Here is an 18,691-nt window from a genome sequence, read left to right as displayed (position 1 = left end):
AGTTAGTAAAATAGTTTCAGTAAAAGACATTTACTACTTTATCTTGGGGTTTAGAGATCTCTTGAAACTCACTAATTATTTAGATTGTTTTTAGTCATTCCTTATTTCCAGATTTATAATAAGGCCCTAAAAAAATGTTGATTACAAATTGCATGCAGACCTACAATGTATGTAATCACGCAGTAGAAATACAAAGAATGTATATCACAGAAGTTATACCATTCACCCTAAACTTTCATCATAGATACATGCGTATGTTTGGCCTGTCATACATGGTTGTTATCCATATTCAATAGTGCATGTGATGGCATAAGTTGTATGCATGAAACAAACATGGATTTTTAATTTAGTGATGCCAGTGCAACTATACACTAAATACCATAGCATTGACCTAACATGAGTTTATTTAACCTGACCTAATCAGAAAACCTGATATTAAAATCTAAATAAGAAATTTCAAAGTCATGATAGAAAAAGGATACAGAATGGTGATCAAGTGATCATAGTGCAATACATGCAAAATGGTTTACCTACATGTAGCACAAGTGGTTCATACTAAACTGACCTAATAAGCAAGCTTAATAGAAATTACAAGGTCAATAGACCATGATGGTGGGGCATATGCAAATGTGATGTAGTGATGCTAATACAACTGCATACCAAATATGATTGACCTTAGTCCTACATTTGTAGCTAAAAGTGACCTTATCATTTTCCTTACTCTATTTAGCTCAAATTGCTTATCAAAATTATTTGAATCTGATACATGTATGTGTATCGACACATATTTTATGAATCAAATTTTCAGAGCCTTGGTGCATACTTACTTGACAAAGAATACATTAAGAATCATTGTTGTCAGATAACTTTTCTTGTATGACATACAAAACAAAACTATATATGCATTCCATAATTTAATCCTGAACATGCAATGATGACAATGGAATTTAGAAGTCAAATTATTCATAAATACAAAGGAGGTTTAATACATGTACATGTATATTTTTTCTGTAATTCCCTATAGATTCTGAACTGTCTCTATGCTTCGCTCCTTAAAAAAGATGTGTCTTTCAAATTTAGGGTTGTGACCTTTTTTATTAAAGAATGAGGTCAAGGCCATATTACTTTTATCAGAATTCTCATCTTCATCGTCATCTTCCCATTTAATTAAAGCACCATCTTTTTCTAAAATGACAGCTGCTGTTGACCAACTGAATCGAACAAACTGTGGAAAGCCAAAGACATAGTCCATATTATCTTTAAGAAAGTTTTTAGTCCTTGGATCACTTGGATATCCAGAACCATACTCCATATCTTCAGTGTTGATATTCTCCTGGAATTTCCAGGATTTGACAGCTTTGTCCCGAGTAACCTTAGCACAAATACTAGCAGCACTCACTATTGGATACAGGGCATCAGCCTTTTTAGCAACAGTGATATCAATTGCAGGGAAAATATCTTTGAGTTTAGCCTGATATTTATCTGGATCTCCAACAGTATCAACATAGACTTCAGCAATATTAGCTCCTCTTTCTATAGCAAGTGCTATCAATCTTATTGCACAATCATGTGATAAAGCATTAAGATTGTATTTTGTTCTTCTGAGCATACTATTTGATATAAAAGTAGGGGAGAGAACTTCTACCATCCAGCCCATCATCTCTTCAGTTTCAATCATCTTATCAAAGATACATTCTCGTTGCTCTTCAGTAAGAGTTTTTGAATCTGCAAAACCCATTTCACCGAATTTCTCTTTCTGAGACAATGGACTGAAGCAAATGCCATAAACCATAGGTCCTAAAACAGGTCCACGCCCTGCTTCATCAATTCCCAACCAACAGGGTTCATTCTTAACACAGTCAGGTAGTCGTGACTCAATAAGGAGATTTTTCATGTTATCCTCTTCTTGAAGTTTTCTTTCAAGGCCTCCCTTTAAATCCATTATATAAATTCTTTTGGTTTGATTCTTCTCAATAGATTATCTGTACAGAAAGAAATAGAAATCAGAGGTCTAGTTTTACTGAAGCCATTATTTTTATACGCTTACATGTACTAATTCATATAAAAAACCAGAATAGGATAATTCTACTCCTTAAAAATTACATTGATTCAGTTGTACCAAAAAAAAAGTGAAAATGTATGTACATTAAAAAGTAAACAATACATAACAAAAGAAAGTAAATCTGAATAAATATGTACTGCTATACATGTAGACAATAAATATGTACTGCTAAATGTACATTTGTATTTGAAACTAAACCTCCAAGATCAATTACTTTATGTCCAGGAAACCAATCGTAAGAAATTTCGATTGCAATAACTGCAATTGTACTGTTGTTTAGTACACAAAATACATAATAGACCAAACAAGAGGTTCCATGGAGCCTGTATTTCATTTGCATTAACTGAATGATCAAATTGTAGGATTCAACACCATACATATAAGTATACAGTTTCTAGTGTTGAAGTTTGAACCAATACATGTAAGTGTAAAAACTATCAACGTACAATGTAGCACATGGTACAATTGTATGGTCCTGACTACTAATACAGAAATCTGTACCAAACGAGAGGCTCTAGAGAGCCTGAATCATTCACCAGGTAAAAAATAGTCTTTTTAGCTCTGCAAAGCTGGACTCTTGACCTTACTGTACTATTATCACAAGAATCATTTAATCAATAGAGAGCATCTTAGTTACATGTACATGTATTTACCCCAGTTTTCATACTATAAAATACATTGTAAATCTATAGACATTTTTTACTATTCAAGGGCAATAACTCCAACATTGGTCAGTCTCACCATGCTGATCAATATTACCCTTTCAGAATGTAGCTCAACCCATTTGTTTACGAGTTATTTCCATTAATCTTCAATTTGACCCCCTTTGGTCTAGTTTTAGTAACAATGGCCATGGTTTTTGCCAGATCAAAAATCCCCCCCCCAAAAAAAACAGATTGTTCAAGATATTGTAAGGAACATTCATGCCAAGTTTGATTACAATCCATTTCAGGACCCATAACTCATTCATCGGTCAAGGGATCTTTCTGAAAATTTCGGAACAGGTCCAACATGATCAGTCAGTCATAGCAATACATTAAATATTTCATATATGAAAAGAATAAGTCAGTTGAATTATTAGTTCATTAAGTAATGAGTTATTATATAAGTTACTATAACTGTATCCAGTGAAATAACTCGGATATGACACTCAATATCCTTACCTGTTATATTGATATAAATATACAAGTACAAGTTAAGGGCGGCATGTTACACATGTTAATGAACTTAACACAAAAGGGTCTACAAAACTTTCAACTTTGAAAGAAACTTCATAACTTGTGTTTTAAATGGCAGTAATAAAGATATGAAATGGGAAAGGCTGACAGTTTAATATTAATGTTGTCCTGAATGCAGATGTCTAGTTAATACCATGTTAAAAATAATTATTTTTTATTACAAATCTCGTTAGTAATCAACTCATCTCTAGCGACTTATCTAGCAGATTTTTATATCTTGCAAATATCTTTAATTACAAGTGTATGTCTGGGGTTACAAATGTTGATAGCGAGCGCCGCGAAGTAGTGTGAGCTGTACGGTTATTACGTGTACTTTCTAAACTTCCCTTAAGGTTTCCCAATATACTAATGAAAACAAAGTCATGTCCTGGAAGTAACAAAAAGTGACTGTCCTTATAGAGAAAATTCATCATTTCCTTCAATGAAACAAATAAAAAAAATAGAGGTTAAGATTATGTTTCAGTCAAAATAAATTCATCTTTTCTGATAGTTTTCAAGTCTTTTTCTATTTTTTTTTTCACTTATTTAAAGAAGTGAATGTTATGTTTGTAAAAACTTCAGGAAACACGTGGATGTGTAAGTACGTTTATCTCCGCTGTTCCACTGTTGCTGTTGTCAAGAACCTAACCCTCCTTGGAAAAAAATATAATTCCGATTGAATTATCAAAATCGAAGCATAGCTTTTCTAAGATTGGAAAGGCAATCATTTTCTTGTTTAGAATTTGCAGCTGTGAATGCATTTTGATTACGTCACATGATATGTGTAAAATATTCCCACCATCCGTCAAGAACTGTAATATTACCGGTTTTCTGTACAGATTGATCTGACTGGCCAAAACTGAAATCGATATTGCTAGAGATGCCCTTAAGGGATAAAAAATGTACAGTATTGGGAAGTGCTATAAAGTTATTGACCATTCTGAGAGTGAGGGGAAAGGGGGTCTGGGGTTGGAATTTTGGGGAAAAATTGTTTAAGTTATTCATTTATTAAAAAAGATTTTCAAATAGAAATATTGATTTTGCTTGCTGCTTAAATATAAATAAAAAATATTGCACTTGCGAAGCAAAAATTTTCATCTGGGTTGACCACCCCCCTCCTCTATGTAATGTCTTATTATTTTTACGAGTCTTGCACAGATGGTACATGTATGGTAAAGCTCACGGTGCTCGCTGATTTAGGCAATGCCTATCCCATATTATATTGGCTTTTGCACACATGATAAACTTAAGTCCCAAAAAACATACCATTTAATATAACATTATTAACAGTGTGCTATGGATATGCAAACACAATAGTAAATGTATGCAACATTACTGGCTCACAATTGCTGCTAGCAAATTACACATGTACATATACATGATTCAATACCATTCATGAACAACGAAAATAGCTTGTGACTTGTCTAATTTAATCATTGACCTGTAGTAGGGAGGTCAGTCAAAATATGAAGTATGTAGAAAATGTACAAGTTTATATTAGTTTGAAAGAGCCCAACAAATGTAACTTTTTGGTGCAAAAATTTTTAAAATCGGTCAAGGGGTTCAAAAGTTATTACAATTTAAAGTTCAAAATTTTGGTCATTTTTCTTGCGAAGGCAATGATGTCACATTTTGGGCACTTCTGTGGCCCACATAAGTCAAACAGGTAAAGAAATTCATACATTGTGTCTTAATCATTTAAATAAAGCCATTTCATACTTTGATTTAAGCCATTCAGGAAACTTGTATCTTAGATACAAAGAAAATTACACTTTTTTAAAATCGGCAAAAAAACACTTTGGACTTAGTTTTTTTTTGCTATGTGTCAACAGCATCATGAATTAAAGTGCCATTTTTGGATATTCATATTTGGAAATTGGAAGGTAGTAGAATTCTGATACTTTGTTGTTCTTTCAAGAGTAATCCATTAAACAGAAATAAATAAACAAATATTATGTAAAAACCTCTGATTTGTTTTTCATTGGAATCAAAAACGCTGCGGCAGACCCCCTTTTTTTTATATGCGTTTTTTCAACAAAAAAATACATTTTTGCTTACTAAGAATTCAAAAAAAATATTTAATTTTTTCTGTCACTTGTTTTGTGTGGCAGTAAAGTTGCTTGACTTGAAAAATCATGTTTTTCAGCTCAAAAAAATTTTTTGAGGTAGAAAATTTACATTTTAGGGTAAATTTTAGAGCTATTTTCAGTGCAAAAAATGGCGAAAGGTCAGACAGAAAAAGACATTTTGAATTTAAAAGCAGTTTTTAGCACATGACAGTTATTGTTATTGTGATTAAATATGTAAAAACACATTTTTATCAAGAAATAATTGAATTATATTTAAAAATCAACAAGCAAATGTTGAAAAATGGGGGTAAATCGAACATTTTTGAAAATTTCAGATTTAAAAAAAAAACTGCATATTTATGCTAATATTGATCAAAATATCAACCTACCATATACTTATGTGGTACCATTTTAAAGCTTAGAATCTAAGCTATCACATGAAGATACTTTCATCTTATTTTGCTATAAAATGTTTAATGTGGATGAAAATTTGTTAGGCCTATACCTTAAATGAAGCCAGACGATAATCAAAATAAACATACATTTTTGCTGCAAAAAGTGGCAAAATAATATTATATCAAGGTCTGGTCAATTCTAAGATTCCTAATGTAGTCTTGTAATGTTTTCTTGTTTAAATAGGGTCTTTAAACATAATAATAATCTCATTATTATGTTAAAATTGAATAAAATTTCAAAAACAAATGCTGTTTTCCCAAGAAATTGAGAAAATTTTTATGAATACATTGACTTGAACCAATGCGCATCCTTTCACTATGGAACTTTGAAGCCCTAGCTGTTTCCTCATGTGTACTATTATGTACATTAAATGATAATAAACAAGATATCATCATTTGATTAAGTTTAATGAACTTTTCGAAGTTTCCATTTCAGGCCAGAAGGGTTTCTTCACCAGGATCTACTATGTCTGCCAAATCTACAAAAGAGATTATGTACATAAGGACATTACACCTATTAACATCATTTACCTTATCAATTTACTTACAGTTAGTTTACTTTCTATTAAATCATAATCTGGTTTGCTAACAATCTGAAAAAATGTAAAACTTTATTTGATGTTGGTTGCTCAATAAGCGGTTGACAAAAGATGTGGCGAGGAGTTAAAAACACCAAACTTCCTTTTCCAGAATAATTATCTTCATTTCAAAACAAGAAGATTGTTTTATAAGGTTATATTAATGTTATGTTAAATAACTTAATATGAATAATTTCACTGCGTGATCCGTCTGGTTCTTCTATCAAGTGTTGAACTCTCTTACCAATCAGGTTATCAGGTTCAAGTGTGTCTGGAACTACCCTACTTACTGCACCCCATATGGTCCTACCTCAGACAGCCCATATTCGTCTCATAGCATAGCCCACTTTGCTCCTCAGGCCATCTGAAATAAACAAGTAGTGGAATTCAATGAATATGTACTGTGAAGCAGTTTTAAAGCAGAGTCTAAACACAAAACTAATCGACAGTTCTTGTAAGTAATATATGATTCAAATGTAAATGCTTATTTGTTACCATAATTAAAAGACTCAAAAGTTTTACTATTAAAATTAAAATAGCTACTAAACTAAATCAAAGTATAAAAACTAACTTACCATAAATTCGAAACATCTCCAGAACTCAACAAAATGAAACTAAAATGATGAAAAACAAACAGAAAATAAAACTAAATCATAATAAAATTTACATCAGTGTTTACTTTTTATATGACAAAATAAAATAAATATTTATGCAGCCTGTTTACTAATACTTTCTTCTGAAATAAATCAATAATTAGAAGAAAAAACATAGTACAAGTATGTTTCATATACATACAACAAAAGATTGGTATTATGAGTCAATCAATGTGATCCTAAAAAGGCAAAAAAAAAAATTAAACCATAATTAATTAAAATTTAATGATAAATAATGTATATTACTAGGATTTTAAACCTTTTCCAAGCAATTGTACATGTATATGAATATTAAATAAGTAGAGCATCTACAATCCTCTAAAAAATGAATATGTAAGTTAGCTGTTAAAAATTGTACAATATGAATATATAAAGTAAACTTAAGAAGATGCAGGTCATATGTAAAATATGCAATTGCCACATATATAAATCTCATCAAATAAGTTCTATTTATCAAGTAAAGTACAAGCAGGGCTACATGATAATTGTTCTAATAAAAGTCATAATTAATATATATTAACTGATAAAATGAAAACCAGAAAAAAAGTTGTGTATCATTTGAAGAAGCAATTTAAGGTTGATTTTTTTTCTACATATGATAATTTTGGATAAATAAAACAGTTAAAATAAAGCTTAAACATGTGAGTTTCATATAAATTGGGCACTACATATAAATTAAAATTGAATTATCAAGAAAATTAAATGCAATATGTCCAAATTCTCCCAACCAATAGAAAAAAAGCAAGGTAAAATACAGAGACTTCCGATAATATAGGAAAGTCGATAAAGTCCGAAAGATTTTGAATGGATTGCAATCAAACGTTGGGAGAATTTACTTCATTACATATTCATCGTTTAATAAAAATGTTATGGAAACATATTCCAACTAATGCTAAATGAGTGTAATCTTTTTTAAATCAGCTCATACAGAATCAAACGAAAATCAGACCTTCCAAGAAGGTGAATATAGTTTTTAAGCTTGCAGATGATAAAAGGTCATTCTAGAATTTGACCTTACGGAAACAGGGCGATTAGGCTTATATTAGACATAATTTAGGTACTTACCGTAAGTGATTGGCCTCCATGGCCTAGGTCCATCGTTGTCTGCACCACCAGTCAAAAATCCGTCCAGAAAACAGTCGGTAAAAGGCATTTATCCACGAATGTTCGAAAATCTTAACAGAAGCTATGGCGGATCAGTAACATCCGGTTAGCAAGAACGATAACCGGTCCCGCTTTAATTTTTGTGAAAACCACGCCCTGACCACCCTAATATCCAATCGATTCCGCAAGCTATTATTGTTTTTCTTCTGAAACCAGGGTTACGGATGGACGCAGAAAGGATTAAATTTTCGGAATCCGACTGTCAGTGCATTCCGGGTACGCAAAAACTATTTTTTTTCAACATGTTTTTCCTTAAAATGACGTAAAAAATATGTTTTGTAACCAAAAAATTAGCCTGACAACCGGATTATCAAAATTGAAGATATTTCCAAAAATTTAAGCCATAAATGAAGAAAATCGGTCCAGTAATAGCTTGCGGAATGAATTTTGAAATAGGTATGATCTTTGACACATAGTTTTTCAGGCGGCCATTTTTCTCAAAGTATCGTCACTTCAAACGTTTGTACCAAATGACCATCAACTCCAATAACAATGAAAGTTGTATATTTAGAAAGAGAAATGTCTCATCTTCAATTACATATATTTTTTATTGTCATGCAATGGATTTTTAACCATTTTCTAACGTGTTAAAGTTGACTCAAAATAGAGAATTTTGCTCTCGCAAGAATATCGATAAACGCACTACCGACCTCCCTACCTGTAGGCTGTATTCTGTAAGTGTAATGGCTATATCATAATTTAAATATTTTGAAATTATGTTGGTATACTGCCAAAAGAACGAATGTTGGACAGATATGTAGAGAAAAAATGACATAGATATAGTTACTAACACTTACATGTATCCACAATGACACTTATGCTTATTTGTCTCAAGAAATGATTACCACATTCCCGCCATTAATTCATAGACGAGGAGTTCCGAAAAGACATGAATTAATTTTTCAGCATACTACTATACTTAAAACTTATATTATTGAATAAGGTTGTCAGCGTTTTTAATGAGCTCTCTTACTCTTAATGTCATGCTAAAATTTTCATTAATGCATTATTTTGATCAATGTACATGTATAAGCATCATTTTCGGACTGCGTGTCCATAGTTGCGCACGCAAATACAACATCCGGTTCCGATATGGCAGACAGTGCGAAAAAGGAGAAGATAGCAGCCGCTAGAAAGAAGGTTATTTCAGTTCATGTAGTTTATTTTGCATATCCTTATATATTGAACGGGTGTTTTATATTTACTCAATAACGAGCTTGATCGGTTATCCCTTTCATAACGTCATTTTCTTAAAATTGATGCACCCTAACTGACTTGCATGACACTCACTGACAGCTCTTATTTTCAGAATCTGCTACTTAAAAACCAGTGATCAAGTATGTGTAATAAAATGAGAAAGGCAATGGCCTTAAGTGCGAACGAAGTCTAAAGCATAAAGTAATATGAGGACGGCAGTAGCGTTCAGTTCGAGCCAAGCATTAAATAGGTCCCCAGTGATTGGGATTAAAATTTTGCCAATGGGACATTTTCAATTTCAATAGGCCATTCTAAAAAAAAATATGGGACAAAATTTGGAATAGCAGCTAAGGATGGCTAGACATAGATATTGAAGACCAAATGTACATTTGTAGCATAAGCAAACTTTAATTTACACTACAGATCAAATGTTTATTAAGAGTTAACCATTGATTGTCACATCAAATCACTTCTCTTTTCTGTTGTTTGAGTTTTTATACTAATGTATTGTCTAGTCCTTTATCATAGTCCACAGATCCCCCACCAGTTAGACCCTAACTTAGGTATTAAAGTAATGTATCACATATGATAGGAAAGAGTCTATTTTTTTTTTGTTTGGCTGCATTCAGATTTTTTTATTTTTTAGGGTGCTTCAGGACCAGATAATATGTCTCCACCATTATCAATATTTTCAATAGGGGGTTCATAACCATGTCCAGCTGCCAAGTTAGTTTCTACAACACTTGCAGTTTGATTCTGGTAATTTAATACCATCAAATATATTTTTTTTAGGCATTGAAAAAGATAATTTCTTCTGTTTTGGGTCTAGCTTAAAAATGTCTTTGATGGCATTTTCAATTTCAAATGGGACTGCCAGTCCACGCTTTTCTGATATTATGAAGAATATGTAATCTGAAAAATCAACGAAGTACTGTTTCATTCCCTGGTCTTCAAATCCCCTCGAAAACGTGGCGATCAAAACATTCACCCTGCAGCTAATAAAAACATTTTTTACTGTCACAAACAGTGGACAGCACTCCACCATCAATGATGGAAAGTTAATGCCTGCATATGACGCGACACATTAGTCACTCAATGCGCCATTCTAAGGAAATGCGAGTATGGCGCAATGGCGCCCTGTAATCCCTATCACTGGGTCCACTTTTAAACAAAGTTGATTTCATGTCATTTACTTCTTTTAGTTTTGGTATGTTGGATTTAGTACATTTTCAACTGTGGGAGCTGGCAAGATATTTGCAATGTTACCACTAAAACATGTTCGGGGTTGGTCAAGAATTCCATGTTTTACCACAACCAGAATTACAATGTAGGTTTATTGAAAATGTCAGAGAAGTTCTGATCAAATAACAAGTATGTAGTGTTTTCCCCAGAAATTTGTGAAAGTATGGTTATTTAAGTATTTTGAGGGCACTCAACCGTCACAGAGGGTTTCATTGGGGGCATCCCAGCTTGACACTTTAGAGCAATTTATTTACTTGCAAGAAACATCTTTCACCCTAGTATAGTATCGTAAAAGTATCATAAATGGGTGCCAACACAACAGGAGTACATGTTATCATGCAATTTAGTGAAAAATAATTCAATTCATCTTATAACTTGAAAGTTGGGTTTTGCCACCTGGGGGGTGGGGGGGGGTACATTGTAAAATTCATGATGATGGCAGCATGGTGCTTGAAGATCAATGCATGCTAAATTGGTCTAGGGAAACATCTAAGTACGTCTCTGAAACGTTTTGTCTATGTGGTGTTTTGATTACACTTCAAAGCTTCAATTTATAGATGTAATGGTCTGCTTCCACCAAAGTAGTCAGTATGATTAATTTTTGATGGATTTCGATACATTAGATAGCGAGCTTTGCTCACTTGTAATGGACTATCTTTTTATATTTGAAATGACCAGTGATGTCAGATACATTGTGTATGCAAGTCAAAATTATGGCAAAAGGAATGTTTGATAAATTACATATAACCATTATATTAGGAAGGCAATGGCCTTAAGTGTGAGCGAAGTTGGAAGCAAAAGTATCAGGTCCTTTTCAACAACTTAGACTTCATGGTTTTATCAAGTTTCTTCCAACTGGAAGCAGCTTTTCTGAAAAATAAGGTAGACATCATTTAAATGCTTTGTCTAGCCTGCATTTTCACTATTTCTGAAGCTTTAATGTAACCTGGTGTAGTGTGTTGCTTGGAAGGAAGTTTCTCAAGTGTCAGTTAGATGAATTTTAAGACCAATTTCTGTACATTTAAGAGTGAGCTTTGCTTGTTTATTAGGTTCCCTTTTCAACAAATTAGATTTCATGCCATTTAAATTTAGCCAAGCTAATATAGCTTCAATTTACATATACACATTACACATTCATTTAAACACATAACTGGACTCGGTAAAAAATAAATCAAGAATCAGGGTTCTCGCTCCTCCCAAAAAATAGCAAGTCCCAGGACTCCCTTGCCACAGAAATGACAAGTCTTGTAAGAAATTCAGAGGGTTCCAAGAAAAGTAGATGGTATTATGTTTTATGTGCATATGTTTTTGTTTTGTTTGTTTGTGGCGCATGTACATGTGCAATAGTTTATTTGTAACATGGTTTATTGGTACAGATGTATCTTATTACTATAACTAAAAGCAATTATAAATATATTTAATACCAGCAATTGAATTTCTACAACCAAAAACTTGGAAAATACAATGTACACATTTATGTATTGACAATTTTATTTCAGCCTGCACTTGGCCTGAATAAACTTGCGCACTGCAGGAACAGGGTCAAAATCTGCACATGATGCCCCTTCTTCCATTATGCTGATTAACTTTTTTACTGTCTCATGTTTCAAGTTACTCCTATTTTTATATCCGATGTGTGTCTGGTCATCATATGGACTTCAATTAAGTTTAACGCAATACTGGACAGTTAGGAAGTATTAATCAACTATAAATATTTATTATACGATTTTCTGATTATCTTTCACTTGTTTTATTTGTCTATCGTTAATACCATGCGCTAATCATCTGAGCGCTGTTTTATTGTGCCGATGGCTTGGATTAAAGTTGGACAAATTAACAATCAAACCAACTACATGTTGAGTAATTGTATTACTAGTGTAGATTTAGACAACTGGACTGAGAATTTTCACAAGTCCCCTGGACTCCTCTGTTGTGATTTTCAGTGGTCCCCAATGAATTTTGAGGGTCAGGGTTCCAGGAGCTTGTGTCCCCGATAACCCTGAAGAATTTCCAGTTATTGTCCTTATCTCTCATTCAAAGTTTGTTTTTTTGTTTGTTTAAATATCAACAACAATAAAAGAACTGCTCTTAGTATTGAATATTCTCTTTCTAGGGTCTCACTAAGGCAAAATAACATAATTAGAGGCCCCAATTTTTTCTGTTTTATACAAATCATTTTTTTGACCAGTATATATTGGGGTAAACCTTAAGCGTCTATAATATTTGATCTTTTTCTTTTAAAGCAGTCATACATGGTACAGCCATATCTAATAAGTTTACATTTATATTAATAAGCAACAAATTAAGAAACAAATTTTCATCTTGTGTTTCCAAGTAACACATATATTTTTTCTCTAAATTTATATTAACAAAATTTTCTGCAGAATTACAAAGAAGTTTTCTAGAAATTTTGTTGTAACTTTACAACCATAAAACAAATGTTCAGTTGTTTCATTATAACTGTTACAAAAAGTATATTGTTTTCAAAATTCTGTGTAACAGTTTATATTGACAATTTCTAAGATGCAATGTATGTGTTCTTACAAAATTTTTGTAATATAAGAAAATATTTTCTCCATACATCTCCAAATTCACACTTTGTTCCCATAGTTCTATTTTATGAATAGGAGAAACAAAAATATTTTTTAATAAGTCTGTATATAAATATTTTGCATCTTTTGCATGTAGTAGTTGATTTTGCAAATTGATAAGGGAGGCTGTGGAGACCCATGGATCTGCCTATGCAATTACTATATTAATTGAGGCATTAATGTTTTATCATTTTTGGGTTTTTGATTCTCAGATCAAAATACTTTATGTCACTGGTCTATCACTGGAACTTCCCTAATATTTCTGAATGGACCACATTTGTGTTGTTGTAGCTTAATCAATTCAAGAAGAAGACTGGCAAAACATCTCCAGCTAATGTGAGAAAGTCAAAGATTTGTGATGAAAATTCAGATACCAATGTCAACAGTGCTACAGAAAATACATTCCAGAATCTAAATGGTAACTCCACAGCTGATACTTTCAAGGTAAATATTAACATAATTATACATCATATAAACTAGGCAGGTTGAGTACAGTCGACTCCATCTGTATGTAGGTCTGTCTGTCTGTCCATCAGGAACAGTGGGTATGTACTTTATGTAATCCGTTACTGTAACCAATATAATCAAACTTGCTTAGGCGAAGAAAATAATATGTCTGTTTTCAGGTTACATTGTATGAAGAAATAGGGTAGGTATGGAGGTAAAATCTTTTTTTTTTTTTTTGAATTATTTTATATAGACATGTATGGGAGGATTTCTTTATTTTAATAGGGCTCTGCTAAAAAAATTACTAATAAAATGTGCTAGGGTAGGTAGGGTAACATTAAACAGATGTGTTTTTTTCTTTGCCTTAGTGTTTAGATATGTATTGAAGATGTGCACCTCTTATTATGAACAACTTTGACAAAAATAGAGTATGAAATTAAACATTTTTCAACATATTTTCTACAATAAATACATATCTTAGGTAATTTGCAACCCATGCTGTAGTTTTTTAACTTGTTCAGTGTTTATGCATATATGGAAGATATGTATGTGCTGACAGATGTGATGGTGATGCACATCCAAGAATGTTATCAGTCTTGTGTTTTGGGGTGGAAGAAACCCCTCTTAAACAGTTATTAACTTTGTCTTGATTTATCTGTATATCACATAACTGGAATTGTGTACATCTATAACTTATTTGCTTTTATTTATAGCCTACAGTGTCTACCAGTTCAGTGAGCCCATCATTTGACAGAGAAGACCCAAGGTATGAACTAAAGGAGATAAAAAGTCAAAAACAATATTCGTCTCATTTGTTAATTCCCACTTTAACAGATAGGTTACTAATATTATTAGATGATATTAGTTAGATGCCCATTTTAAGGTCTAGACTATGGCTGCATACCTTAAAATTCACCTTTATAATATTATCTGTGTTCCAGTTGCCATATTAGGATGGGGGGGGGCTTTATCATGAGAAAGAGCAACATAATGCTCTTGATTGGAATAAAAAACGCATTTAACACAATCAGTTGTGGTAACTAATCATTTAAACATAGAACTTTCTGAAATCAAAAGTCCAATAATTATAATGATGTAAGTTTACTTAAATGCTTTTGTTTCTTGCATGTTATGATAGTTGTACATCAATATTTTTATCAAGGATTATTAAGAATACCCCTCCCAGGAAGGCACTTCCCACCATCCATATAAATTGATTAAAAATTTTATATGGACTATAAAAAGAACTGAGCATTTTAACTGCATTTACCACTACCTCTGTGCCTTTCTGGAGTGGGGCATAGTATTTTCTTGAACATGCCTATATAAGAAATGACATTGTCATTACCAGTATTTTTCATCATTAAATCCTAGCTAACCTTTGATATTTTAATATGTTTATTGATTAGATGTTCTACAGTTACTATTCCAGGAAGGTAGAAATTCTTTGGTTTCTTCTTGATACTAATATTCTCTGTTGAAATAATTTTTCTAATCCTGAGTTCCAGCATGTTATTGTTAAAAAAAATAACTATTAGCCTGAATCTAGACTTCCCTTATTTCTGTATAAAAAATAAGGATAGCATATTTACAGTATGATAAATTAGTCCAAGCTAGTCAATTTCTACTTTTACCCAAATAAACAATTTAAAATGTATGATGTTGTAATGCTTGCAAAATATACACAGCTAGTATTTTCTTTGATTTAGTTACCAATATACTTCAAAGTGTTTTCTCTGTAAAGCATGCTCATAGAATTTAATAGCATGAATTTCATGTTGAACTTGTGTTTTTGCTGTGAACAAATGATGTCAGAATACTGTTCCTTTTATCAAATCAATTTTCAAATGACATTTCATCTTATATTCATACACTTTAAATTCCATGGTTCTAAATGTTATAAATACTAAAGTTATCCTCTATAACAGTAGATGGGCTCTTACCATTAAATCACTTATTTCAAGTCCATGACTAGTCAACCCTTTACCATTTTAGTGGAGGCTGATAAATAAACCTGTAAAAGTGAGCACTGAGAAAGGTGTACAGTAGCATGCTTCTTAGCTTAAAAATCACATGTTTGAGATGCCCCCCATTGACAGTTGTCAGCCAAATCTGATGCAGTTTGGTATTTGATACAGGCACTGAGGCAGAATAATTTTACTGAAAAAAAAAATGTTGTACAATGATTACAGATGTATGTGACAGTTTTCAGATTTGAAATATTTTTTCTGTTCCTCTCCTATATTCTTTTAAGTTTTGTTTTGTTTTCTGTGCCATAAATGATGCCATAAGATGTCACAATAGAAAAAAAAAGACATAGTGAAGTCAGAGCTGGCATGCTCTTTGTAACATTACTGGAATCTGTACTTGATTGACAAAACAAAACAGCTCAATTAGATATTCCTAGTTTCTTGGTCTTATTTTGTGTCATAAATCTGAATAATAAACTCTGTCTCATAACATTATAATCAATATTTTAGTCTAAGGATGGAATACATTTCTGACCCATCAGCTAACATTACCTTGTAGAATACTTTTCCAACATTTATGTTTAGTGGCAAGCAGTGTAGTTTATTGACAAATACCATTAATGATTTCTAAACTAAAGAACCCCTGGAAAAGCAGGTTACCAAAATGTAACGAAAGGGGGATTTGAAATATAAAATATCAGAGTTAGAATTCATATACAAATACTGACAATTAATGTATATATATTCCTAGTATCTGCAAGAATTAAGCAATGCTGTACTGGGGAAAGCTGGTGTATTTCATATTTTGTTCAAGGGACAATTACAATGTCAGAAATTAAGTATTAAAGAAAAAGTTTCATTTCAATTTTTACATGATTGGTAAATTGTTTAAACAATATCTGTCTTACTAAAGTGTGTTGCAATCACTTACATAAAATCTTGCTCACCTACAGGCAATATGCCCACTCCATATTATGAAATACTATATATATATATATAAGTGATTAAGAGCTAGAAAAAAGGACATACTGATTTGCAGGATTGCTTTATTAAGTCAAGAGCTTATCCTTGTATTGAATTGTATATATACTGCATTGCTCTCTGAATTGTTTTTTTTTTTAACACATAACCTTAGAAAGTATATACTTTACTTCTGTAAACTACTTGGATAATAAACCCTACACAACATACAAATGTAATAAGTTGATCGATCACCTTTTTAAATTTTCAGAACAACAGCATCTACAGAAAGTTTACAGCAGTTATCAAGACAGTTGAATGGTCTGATAACAGAGGTACATGAATATTACATGATCTTACATGTAGAGAGAACAATGGTCAGGGTTTCTTGGTGGGAGGGGTACGTGTAGAGAGAACAATGGGCGGGGTTTCCTGGTGGAAGGGGTACATGTAGAGAACAATTGTTGGGATTTCCTGGTGGGAGGGGTACCTATTTTACTTAATAGGCACGCACAGGTTAATACTGTTATTGTTACATGATAAAAGAGACAGAGAGAGGCCGTGTCCTATATATTTAGAGGGTCTGATACGTGAATGCCTTCAATAGGTGAAAATTGATTTTTTGGAAATAACGTATGTAATTCAACAGTGATTGCTGTAATTTTTAATGCAGGTTTAGTGCAGGTGAGCGAGAAAGTCTTGCATTTGCCCGTAACAACATTGTAGTGTATAATCAACTCAAATCTAAGTTGAGTACAAATAGCTCTATCCCTCATAGGCAACGCCCAACATCTTTTTAAATGCATATCTCACCAAGACAGCCGATTTATATACAAGGTAACTAGAAATAAATATTTAATTGTCTCAATGGCATAAATATGTTTTTGTGGATTTTCTGTGTGAACTTGATACCTAGGTGTTTTCTGATAATAGTGCAAGGTGAACCTTTATTAAAGTACCAGTCCATATAAAATTCAGACACTATCTATCTATAGTACAGGTGATTCATGGAGTAGAAAAACCCACAAAACAATGTTTTTTTGGTCTTGAGATGCTATATTTCTAGGTAACATTAGTCCTTTCTGCATTCAGATCTGCACTTTTGAGAAAAATCGTACATTTATCTCACACTAAAATCAACCAAATCAAACAAAATAAAGAACGATAACTCTTGCAAAGTGCTAATTTCATGTTCTATTTAAATGAATTTTATCTCAAAAGCGAAACACCCAAATGAAAAACGAAGACTGTTTAAGTGGTCTATAACTGATTCTGAATAGGAAATAAAAGTAAAGTTGGTGGGTTTTTGACATGCATGAGTCACCTCCTGTCTGAGTTTTATAAAGACATAAATATTTGTCTTATGCCTTAAATGATTTGCATTAGAATTTGAGTTTTATGTTGTATACCATTCATATTTTTCCATTTATTCCAGTCTACGGCTTTGATAGAGGCAGATAATATTGACAGCTCCAGTGTAGCAGAACTTGAGGTAAAATGTAACTAATAATATAGTGGCAAAAGTGATAATTTTGTTTCCTTTTTTATGAGGAAACAAAATCTTTCTCTTTCTCTTGATGTATATGGTTATATACAAAATAAAAAGTCTAAAACCTCAGTGTCTATAAAGTCACATGACTTCAGAACATACTAATGAATTGTTGTTAACTACCGGGGGATTAAAAATGTTAAAATGATTATAATTAAGTTGAAACTGTGATATAATAACATCCTTGTGAACTTATTGTCAACATTTTTATGGTTTGTGACTAAAATTTAATTATACTCACGAGCAAATACTAATTATTCTGAAGCTCAGGGTGGAACCTTCACATTTTTATGTGGCAAGCAAATACCTTACTTTTTGTTGTTTTAAAATGCCATGATGGTCTTGTACAGAAATTAAGAAACAAAGCTTCCATAACATGTATGATAATGGGAAAGGTATAAGGTACTTGAAGTACATGTAAATGATAGTGTACATTTATTCTGTGCCTTTCAGAAAAGGAATCAAGATCTAGCTGCTCTGTTAGAGAAACATTCACAGGCAAATGAACAGTTAAATACACAAGTACAACAAATAGTA

At 32.2% G+C, this 18,691-nt stretch overlaps 3 protein-coding genes across 9 annotated transcripts in view; 1 reads left to right on the top strand and 2 right to left on the bottom strand.

The window, feature by feature from the left end:
* The window catches only part of LOC148610937 (anaphase-promoting complex subunit 5-like), a 33,756-nt gene extending 24,494 nt beyond the window's left edge, over positions 1-9,262 (bottom strand). Inside the window, exon 1 of one of the 2 annotated variants that reach the window (XM_088590868.1) lies at positions 9,172-9,262. The gene's annotated coding sequence lies outside the window, so the exon portion shown is untranslated. Of the gene's footprint in view, positions 1-8,995; positions 9,128-9,171 lie in introns of those variants that run through there. The other variant, XM_088590866.1, reaches the window with a different exon arrangement.
* Positions 902-9,264, bottom strand: LOC148610936 (ribonuclease H2 subunit A-like). 3 transcript variants are annotated; one of them, XM_088590874.1, is made up of 2 exons: positions 9,172-9,264; positions 902-1,982 (listed from the first exon to the last, which is right to left on the bottom strand). In XM_088590874.1, exon 2 carries the CDS (start codon positions 1,940-1,942, stop codon positions 1,019-1,021), a length of 924 nt encoding a protein of 307 aa, XP_088447000.1. In that variant the 5' UTR covers positions 1,943-1,982; positions 9,172-9,264; the 3' UTR covers positions 902-1,018. The 3 variants fall into 3 exon arrangements, with proteins under 3 accessions (XP_088447000.1, XP_088446999.1, XP_088447001.1); XM_088590873.1 differs by lacking the exon at positions 9,172-9,264 and adding an exon at positions 8,996-9,135; XM_088590875.1 differs by lacking the exon at positions 9,172-9,264 and adding an exon at positions 8,990-9,065.
* LOC148610935 (golgin subfamily A member 2-like) overlaps positions 9,236-18,691 on the top strand; it is a 26,307-nt gene continuing 16,851 nt past the window's right edge. The window contains exons 1-8 of one of the 4 annotated variants that reach the window (XM_088590864.1): positions 9,293-9,338; positions 10,598-10,722; positions 13,520-13,672; positions 14,389-14,441; positions 15,085-15,111; positions 16,877-16,940; positions 18,041-18,097; positions 18,608-18,688. In XM_088590864.1, coding sequence (XP_088446990.1) covers positions 10,696-10,722; positions 13,520-13,672; positions 14,389-14,441; positions 15,085-15,111; positions 16,877-16,940; positions 18,041-18,097; positions 18,608-18,688 — 462 coding nt within the window. In that variant the 5' untranslated portion in view covers positions 9,293-9,338; positions 10,598-10,695. Of the gene's footprint in view, positions 9,339-10,091; positions 10,155-10,597; positions 10,723-13,519; positions 13,673-14,388; positions 14,442-15,084; positions 15,112-16,876; positions 16,941-18,040; positions 18,098-18,607; positions 18,689-18,691 lie in introns of those variants that run through there. The other 3 variants (XM_088590862.1, XM_088590863.1, XM_088590865.1) reach the window with 3 other exon arrangements.

Source organism: Perna viridis, chromosome 7 (genome assembly GCF_037379345.1).
Source record: "Perna viridis isolate PV_CMFRI_1.1 ecotype Kerala chromosome 7, ASM3737934v1, whole genome shotgun sequence".
Classification (NCBI taxonomy): Eukaryota; Metazoa; Mollusca; class Bivalvia; order Mytilida; family Mytilidae; genus Perna; species Perna viridis.
Note: the sequence above shows the minus strand (reverse complement) of the source record. Positions and strands in the feature narration are given on the sequence as shown.

What these genes read in the sequence shown, in the direction of transcription:
- LOC148610936 (XM_088590874.1), bottom strand. Translation starts at nt 1,942, where the DNA reads ATGGATTTAAAGGGAGGCCTTGAAAGAAAACTTCAAGAAGAGGATAAC.